Genomic DNA, 8,739 nt, shown 5'->3' with positions numbered 1-8,739 from the left:
GGGTGGGGGAGTGGGGTGTATCATAAAGCAGAAATTTTTCAGTGTTGAATTAAAGTAACTTGATTTTGTAGAATTTCAAGTTCAAGCCCATTGAGGATATTAAGCAGAGGGATGAAAGTACCACAGCAACTTTTTTGCAAGAAGTTACCATGAAGGACAAGAGTTTTGTAATGTTACAAAGCATTTATAATAAACTATGGAAGACTATTCATAGAAAAAAAATAGAAATCTTTATTTTATTACAAAATTGACTATTACCAAATTAACTAGAAAGATTCAGATAATGCACAAATTGCTTTACACATTGTAATATGGCTACACTTACATGTCTGAGTATAACAGTGGAGGAAAACAAAAAAAAAAACCCGCAGGAGACAGACCAATAAATGCTAAGAAGTTGTATCATTTCAGAATGTAAAAAAATAAAAATAACTATTCATGGTTATGTATATAAACCTGTACTTGAAACTGCATCATGGGAAAAATACACTAGTGACCATAATAGCTACTATACAGTATTACATGCAGGGCAGTGACAACTTTAACCTTTAGATACAGATATTGAAATCTTCACAAGAAATAGACCTTGTCAAAATGTTTAGGAACTTTATTTCCTGTGGTTCTTTGAAACATATGTTTTTTATTACTCATCTGATTAAGTAACTATCCTCTTAGGATAATCATCATTTAATAGTGGCAGAACCCACAGGATTCCAGTGATTCCATTTACGGATAAGGCTTTTCATGCAATAAAAGGCCACTAAGGTTTTACAATAAAGGTGTGATAAAATGGCTTGTGTGGGAGTTGGAGGCACAAAACTCTACGGGTATGAGCAGCATATGTGGCAGGCACAGTATTGCAACTGTTTAAATAAAAGTACTGTGCAGGCATGAGGAATAAATCCTGTCATATACCTTTGTCCTTATTTCCCTTTTATTAAGGGAGTGAATAACGTTAGGGAAAGTATACTTTAATTAGCCTAATTTTTAAGCCCTGTTGTTAGCCTTATTACAGACTGCCATCTTACTTCTCAGTTTAATTCATGACCTTGGTAATTTGATAAGGGCTAAGCAAGTTTCTTTTCCCTTAAGCTGACTTCTCAAAGCTCTTAAACTCTGAGCTGTCAGGGCCAGTTCAGTTGTGACTGTTGTTCCCCCAGGTGTCCTACGTGATACCCACAAACTGGAAACCAGCTCTTTCCAAGCTAGCCTGTTGAACTGCTTGAGGCTATAATAATTTCACTGTGCACTAACAAGAACTATACATTACACTCCACAACTCAATATCAAGCTCTATCCTGTACAGTCCCTCAGCTGCACTAAATCAGTATATTTGCACAGGTATATGAACATGCATGGTATTTTTCTTTCCTTTTAACATTGCTAAGTACAGCTGAACTACCTAACCACATTTTTCCAATAAAACAGTATGGGAGCTTTTCTTGGTACTATTTCTGGCTCAGCAATTGTTCAAGGGACATACGTTGCAGTTTCTCCATTGGTTACCATAGGCTTTGACTTTCCCAGTCGATGTATATTTTTTCAGAGAAGGCAGCAGCAGGGTTGTAATTTATTTTCTGCAAGTTTTATTAAAGAGAAAAAGAATCTATATAGTGATCAATTATTTAAAAGCAAATAGCACTGAACAAACTTAAGTTAAAGGAGTTAATACCCTTACTCAGATTATCTTGGGTGATTTTTTTTCCTTGGTGTTGGTCAGCAAAAAATATCTCCCACAGTATTTAAACATCACTTGATTTCTAATTTGAGGATTTAATTCTAGATCAAAGACCCAGTTTTCAAATTTAGATTTTTATAGAAATAAGCTTTTTTGTTAGCTTATTTCTATAAGCTTGTGGCAGAGGAAATTTTACATTCAATTTTTTTGAATCAAAAATATATTATAAGTTGCAACATTGCACAACTATTTACAAGTAGATATTTCTTTTCTTTGTCCTTCTGCCTATAATCAAGTTTTCTTATCTAAACTCTGTAGTGCACTGGTGTACTGTTCTTTCACTAGGGCATTTTCTTTTTAATCTGTACATTGATGCTCAAAATCAAACACTATTTTTCAGGCAATATCTTCTAGAAATGCAGTGGAGAAGTTATATTATAACAAAATAATGGCTATTATTTTCTCCATCAGTGTATACATTTTGATTTCCCCATTTCTGATCTGCATCATGCACAGAAGACATGCTCTTTTGAGTTTAAAACTAGACAGCTAACTTCAGAGCTGTAAGCCCTACAAAACTTGTCTCCTTAGTACATAGAATATTTTCTGTCAAAAGTAAGGAAATGTGATGGCATTTAATAAATCTCACATTGTGAGAATAAAGCTTAGAAAAACATCTGTTCTCTTACACTCACAGTTCTATGAAAACTCTAAATGAGGTTCAAAGAAAAGTCTCATGTACTCAGGAGCCCCTTAAGCACATACCTTATCGTCTGTGAAATGCAATGGGAAGCTCCCGGCTGGGAATCAGTATTCCTGAATGGAGTGTTTCTACTGGTTTGTTGTCAGTTGCTACAATTTGGTATTTGCGAATGAGCTGAAACACAAACATTTCAGTTAGCATGCTTTGGCTTCTAGATCTTCTGATTAGGTTAAATGTTGAACAACCAGGCATTGCGTACAGAATGCCATTTTAGACTATTTACCCAGCAAAGGGCCAAGTGAAGCTGTAGCTCTGCTACGCGGCGCCCGATGCACATCCGCTTCCCAATGCCAAATGGAACATGAGAAAATGGATTTATTAAGTTCTTCTGAAACCAGCGCTCTGGTTTAAATTGAGTCCAGCCATTAAAGTACTCTTCATTGCAACCCAGGGCATGGCTATTTATCATTAGTACAGTCTATAAACAAAGCAGAAGAGAGAATCTCATTACAAATTGGCTTTGAGCTACCAAGTGAATCAGCTTGTTAATGGAAAAAACTAATGCTTCCTCAGAAGATGTCGTGTAATTCTCTGAAGATTAATTCAAACACAGCAAAGGTCATAGTTTCCTCAGAAAATCAGAGGAAAGTTTGAAAAATATTTTTGAAATAGCACATCAAAATATTTTTGTCTAAATCCAACAGCAGTGCAGGCAGGTATGGCTTTCAGTTTAAGGGAATTTTTGATATGAATTCCTCATTCCTTATCCTGGGACTTATCCTTTGGCAAAGTCCTTCTGAGACTGAAATATGACCAACTTCAGTGGTTTATGGGACAGTTAATCAATGACAAAATATTCTAGTAAGCTAAATTAATGGACTGACTTACCCCTTTGGGCAGTACATAATCTCCCAGAACCATTTCTGTGTCAATGGTGCGAGAGGTAAATGGCACCGATGGTGTTAATCTACAGTGAAAGAAACAAAATGGGTTAGATTTCCAGCATTTTTTTCTTCCTGTATCTATCATAATTTATCTCAAACAACAAGGTGAACAAAATTGTACATACTAGAAAATTATTTCTCTGTAGTACACACTAGCTGGTAAAAAACTTTGTGATCATATTGCTTTTTGCAAATTATTTGAGAATTTTACCTCATGGATTCTTTCAGACATGCTTTTAGGTAAGGCATATTCTTCAAGTTCTCAGCATTTGGACAATCATTAGCAGCCAAAACACTCTGTATTTCGTGGAAAAGCTTCTGCTGAACATGTGGATTGCGTGAAATGTTATACAAAGCCCAGAGTAAACTATTGGCCGTCTGAAACAAACCAAAAAGAAACGTAAGACCTCCATTTGCGGTGAAAGAACAAGAAGCTGCCAAAAGTTCAAAGCAACATTTACCGCTGGTATTTTGTAAACCTAAGGGATAATGAGCCATCCCAGTTGTTCTCTAGGAGTAACGATTAGAAGAAAGAATCTAGTGATTTCAGGTAAAAATTCAGTTGCATTTAGGCCACTGAAGCAACTACAGGATTAGCTCACTCTCAGATGTTGTGATGGTTAGGTTATGGAAGAAAGCAGGGAGTTGGAAGGATGCTGATTTTAACAAGCTCTTGGAAAGTCAGGTTTACCGTTTCAACCCCGGCAATCTGGAGCTCTGCAATAGCAGCATAGAGCTCCTTCTTGGAAAGTTGTCCTCCAGAATAGATGTCGCACAGGAAGTCCTCCTGAGGGTTTGCAGAGTATTTTTCCAGTCGACAGTCAATTGAGTGCTTGGCTGAGGAGGGAGGAGCAGGAGGTAATTAATGGAAAATCACTAAAAATAGTATAAAAATAAAAGCAAAAATATGTCTCACATGCAGGATTTTGAAAGAAGATACCAAGCTGTGCTCTTTTTCAAGCAATGAGCATTATACTGAATAAATAATAGTATTCTCACTTTTTAGACAAGAAACTCAGTCACAAAAATCACTTCCGAACAGAAGGAACCCCTGCAAACTATTAGGAATACTGCTTTCTTAAAATAGGAAAGGAAATCAGTGATGTGTTGAGTGAAATATTTAGCAAACAGAAATACAAGTGGGTAAAATTTATTAGCTTGGATTTTCAAAGGGGATCAAGGTGTTAAAGAATCAAAGAGACTCAGCACTCAGTCTCCCCAAGGGGAAATTTAAGCCTTTGACTTACTAGGGGAAAGCAAAAATAGATGCCAAATTTCTATATGCTATTTTTTTTTAAATATAGAGAACTAGATTTTGCCCACCCTTTCTCAGGAATATCCCAATTGTTAAGAACAGTTAAGCCCAGGAAGGAGCTATTCATGTCAAGTGAAGGTGTCAAACTTTTTTTTCTGAACAAAAGTGGCTGAAAGTACCTTTCCTAAAACCCATAAACTAAGAAGCAATAAAATAAGTGCACGTGGCAGGCATGACCAAAAGTCCTGAAGTATCAAGTACTCAAATACCCAAGAGAAATATATCACTCAGCGTTACAATCATTCAAGTGCCAAAACCTTCCTCAATCTTTAGCTATAACTGTCACTGTCTAGCAAAATATTGAAAAATATAAACCTAACTTCGTATCTGGTGTTAGAGTAATTTTTGTAACCTTGAAGGCCAATTCATCTTAAATAGATAGAAAATATTGTCAAAAAGCCAAACTGTACCTTATGATTTAAATTGCCTCTGTTTTTAAGTCTTACGACTATATTTCAGGTTGTTCAGAAAACCTGTAATTTCTTTTTTTTTTAGCAAATAGGCTTTTGTTGCATGTAAAATTCTTGTTTCTCAAGAAAACAACTCCCTTTGAGGTCCCTTTGATGGAAGTTCCTTTTCTCATTTGCACACATTGCCTTTAAAGAGATTATACAATTTCTGGGTATTTAATTTTATGACAAATTAAAGTAGACTCATGATGTTGCTGGCTCCCAGATTTCTGGGGTTTCCCTGGGATTGGATATTGCCTCACAACCAGACTCAAGTGTTAGTCATAAGAAAACAGTGCTCCCATGCTTGGAATAGGTTTGTGGTTAGCTGTAGCAAATGTGTCTTGATCTGTGCTGAAGGCAGCAATTAACTGCAGCATCAGGCAGTAGAAAGTATGACGAAAGTTAATTCCATCAAGCAGGAAACAGATATGAAGGGAAAGGAGAGAAATTATGTTTAAAACAATAACCTGTTTTAAATATAACATCCCATGCTTTAGTATGAGCTTGCCAGACTTTTGTGTTCAGACCCTTATGAAGTTCCACAGGGGTCACCATCATCATTCCAAAAGTAGCCATCATCTATGGTGGAGAAAGAGTTTTTGAAATCTTTCTTTAATATATCTACTTGCAATCTCTGAACAAAATTAGGCTGTAAAGTAGGAGGCACTTTTCAGGAAGTCAAAATTCTGGCAGATTTTCCAACCTGGACAGAAAGGATAGGTCTCAATTTACTTAGATCGTATCCAGCTAAAAATTAGGGACAGCTAGTGGAGGATAGGAGGCTTCTCCAGTGGGTGACTCATCCTATCTGGTTTAGGCCTCTGTTTTAGAATGGGACAAGCTACCCTTTGGCAGTGCCTCTCTCTCCCTTGACAACAGATGGAGCTAAAAAAACAGGCTAGGCTAGATGCCTATCTTTTACATGGCTAAAATTAGGCAGATATCTATCACCAGAGTCCAAGTTGCAGCAAAACGTACGGCAGGTGTGCTTGCAGGAATGACTAACCTCTAAATCCAGTGTATTTGCATAATCCCACGCAACTCTGGGAGTCCCACCCAACAGCAGTGTTGCACAACAGGTGTCTCAGAGGGAGAGGAAAGTTAACCAACCAAACTGACAACTTTATTTCCAGGATTACCCTGATGTCCATACAGCATTTTTCTGTAGGTATTTAGGTATTTCATACATGACACAGTCAGATGTTCAGTACTAACTTTGCAGGTCTACGTGCCACCTTGGATGTACAAGGCTGCCAATACACATGTAGCACAGAAGCTTGAGTTTCTTTTTTCAGCTGACCCATTTAAACTGATACCCCCTCATTAGTAGTAGGGGTAGAAAATCACTACAGCCCCAATAAAGACTCTTCCATACCGTTTTTACAGCCTTGATGAAGTTCAAACTTTCTTCTTCTACATCCTGCTGTAGGAGACCAAATCTCTTTCCATACAGCACCAGGCAGATACCTGTTGTTAAGCAGTATTATCATTAAATGATATAAACAAAAGGGTGTATGCTGTCCATCATTTATTGTCAAGGAATGGCTTGGATTATACTTCTGAAAAATATTCTGTGGTACATACTTGTGAGAGCAGCACTTCAGAACACCTTCTGCATGTTTGCCTCAGAGCCAAGTAGCAGTATATCTAGCTAAGGTGCCCTTACAGTAGTACTTTCTTCACAAATAAGAATCACCGCTGATCCTCTCACAAGCAGCAGATCATTCTACCAAGCAGGGCTGGCATATTGGCAAATAAGCCATTAGGCAACGCTACTGAGGAGAACTGATTTGCAGGAAAACTGGGCCTGGAGGGACCATCTACTCCAGCATCTCCCAGCCCTTTCCACAGCCAGAAACCACTTGCAAACACTGGCAGTATCCCACACTCCACCAGTTTCCATCTCTCTCCACTTGCCTTTTTTTTTTTTTTTTTTTTGTAAAACTGTCACTTCCTGTTTCTCACTTTCCAAAAGCAGCCATCAGCACTGACAGTGGCAAAAACCCCACACTTTCAGGAACTCAGTACACAGGTTGCTGAGGTGAGCCAGCCAAGAGCAGACGGGTCTGACAGAGCTCGTTCAGTTACGCACTATACCCGACCATGCCTCTTTTTGGGAACCACTGATGCAGTTTCTTCTGCCCTAAGTCATTCCCGGCAGGTGGTTCCTCGGTGTACTCTGAAAGGTTTCTAAAGGTGGAGGTTCCTGTCTTGGTAATTTACTCCAGTGCTTCTCAATCCCAATATAAACATTTAAAATGGGATTTTCCAACCCTTATCTACAATGAATACTTTGTCACTATTATTGGATCATTTAATTGATCTTGTGCTGCTGATAATTAACAAATATCAGATGGCCAAAAATGGTCATGTGCTATCTGATCCCACTGTAGATAAATGCACTGTGATTCCTGCAAGTTTTGAACCTAAGTCACTATAACGTTTGATTTTTTTTTTTTTTTTACAAGCCACATAGATAACCAGATAGAAGAGTTTGTATAGCTGCTGCTGAATTTTGCATGTCTACTGATAGCCCCCTGGCTTTTCTGCAACCCACTTTCCCTGATATTGTAGCTGACAGTTTGGAAATAATCAGCCTACACATTCATCACTGATCATACTTTAACAGAAATGCCATGGCAGGTACAAAATCCATACCATTCTCAGGCAAAAAGCAACTTACTTTCAAATGACCATTTGTTGAATTCTGAATAGACATCTTCCATTTGTCCATTGTGGTTACAAATATCATCTATTCTGCGCATGAAGTCCTCCAGGACCTAAGCAGTGGAGAGAAGAGAGAGAAATGAAGGGAATAAAATGACACCAACTAATAAAAATCCTGTGTAATTTAGCATTTCAACTGTCTTTTAGATAGATAACAATCTCGCATAAGGGAGGAATACTTATGTTTCCTGTTCTTTGAACAAGATTCAATTTCCCCCTGTGTTAACATATGTTTGGATTTTACATGAGTCTTATGTTATTACTGCTTGTACTTCGACAAACTGAGCTTTCTTCTATAGGGATGAAATGCTACAGAATGACGCTGGGATAATACTGGAGTTTCACAATAAAGAGGATTAAGCTGTTTGTCACAGATGCTCTTCAAACTCAATGAGGAACACAGAGGTTAAAGCAGAAGGTGTTCCTGGTTGGGAGGAACGCACGAATGAAGGGGTAAAGGCAAAAAAACACTGAAAGCAAGAAAAGTAAGCAAAAGCTCTGTTTGTGGGAGCCAATATAATTGTTGAAGAATCTTATTGCTCTATGGAGACAGACAATCTCAACTACAGGTTTCTGTGTGGTCTCACTTTTGGTCAGACCCTGGTAATAAGTTTGTACTTATTATGCCCTGAATGATTTCAGAGTATGAACTCATGGTTTTACCACTGTAGAGCAAACCAACAGCTATCCAGGCAAACCGGATTATTTGATCTGCTTTTATTTCCCAGGTTTCCAGTGGAGTGGGGATAGAGAAAGAATTTCTTAAAGCACAGTACCTCATTGATCGTGGAATCCAGTTTCGCAACTTCCCTGGGTTTCATTAATTTCTTTTGAAAGGCACTTCTTACCCTCTGCCAGTCCTTTCCTTCCCTGGAATGAATTAAAAACAGCGAGGTTGAAAAGAGAAAGGCTTAAAGAGA

The 8,739-nt window shown here is 37.9% G+C and overlaps 1 protein-coding gene across 1 annotated transcript; it reads right to left on the bottom strand.

Annotated features, from left to right (window-relative positions):
* Positions 1–2,444: 2,444 nt before the first annotated feature.
* Positions 2,445–8,722, bottom strand: LOC104163872 (1,25-dihydroxyvitamin D(3) 24-hydroxylase, mitochondrial). Its single transcript, XM_009703011.1, has 9 exons — positions 8,596–8,722; positions 7,776–7,872; positions 6,468–6,559; positions 5,560–5,671; positions 4,017–4,162; positions 3,537–3,703; positions 3,270–3,348; positions 2,665–2,859; positions 2,445–2,555 (listed from the first exon to the last, which is right to left on the bottom strand). Exons 1-9 carry the CDS (start codon positions 8,638–8,640, stop codon positions 2,445–2,447), a joined length of 1,044 nt encoding a protein of 347 aa, XP_009701313.1. The 5' UTR covers positions 8,641–8,722.
* Positions 8,723–8,739: the final 17 nt, after the last annotated feature.

This window comes from Cariama cristata, unplaced genomic scaffold (genome assembly GCF_000690535.1).
Source record: "Cariama cristata isolate BGI_N322 unplaced genomic scaffold, ASM69053v1 scaffold17666, whole genome shotgun sequence".
Classification (NCBI taxonomy): domain Eukaryota; kingdom Metazoa; phylum Chordata; class Aves; order Cariamiformes; family Cariamidae; genus Cariama; species Cariama cristata.
The sequence above is the reverse complement of the archived record's forward strand: the minus strand, read 5'-3'. Positions and strand labels throughout refer to the sequence as shown.

Bases quoted from the DNA above. Each gene is read 5' to 3' on its own strand.
- LOC104163872 (XM_009703011.1), bottom strand. From the start codon at position 8,640: ATGAAACCCAGGGAAGTTGCGAAACTGGATTCCACGATCAATGAG. The intron at 6,560-7,775 runs GTAAGTTGCTTT...GCTTAACAACAG, and splicing joins CAACAAATGGTCATTTGAAA to GTATCTGCCTGGTGCTGTAT. The intron at 3,349-3,536 runs GTAAAATTCTCA...CTTTCACTGTAG, and splicing joins TGTCTGAAAGAATCCATGAG to ATTAACACCATCGGTGCCAT.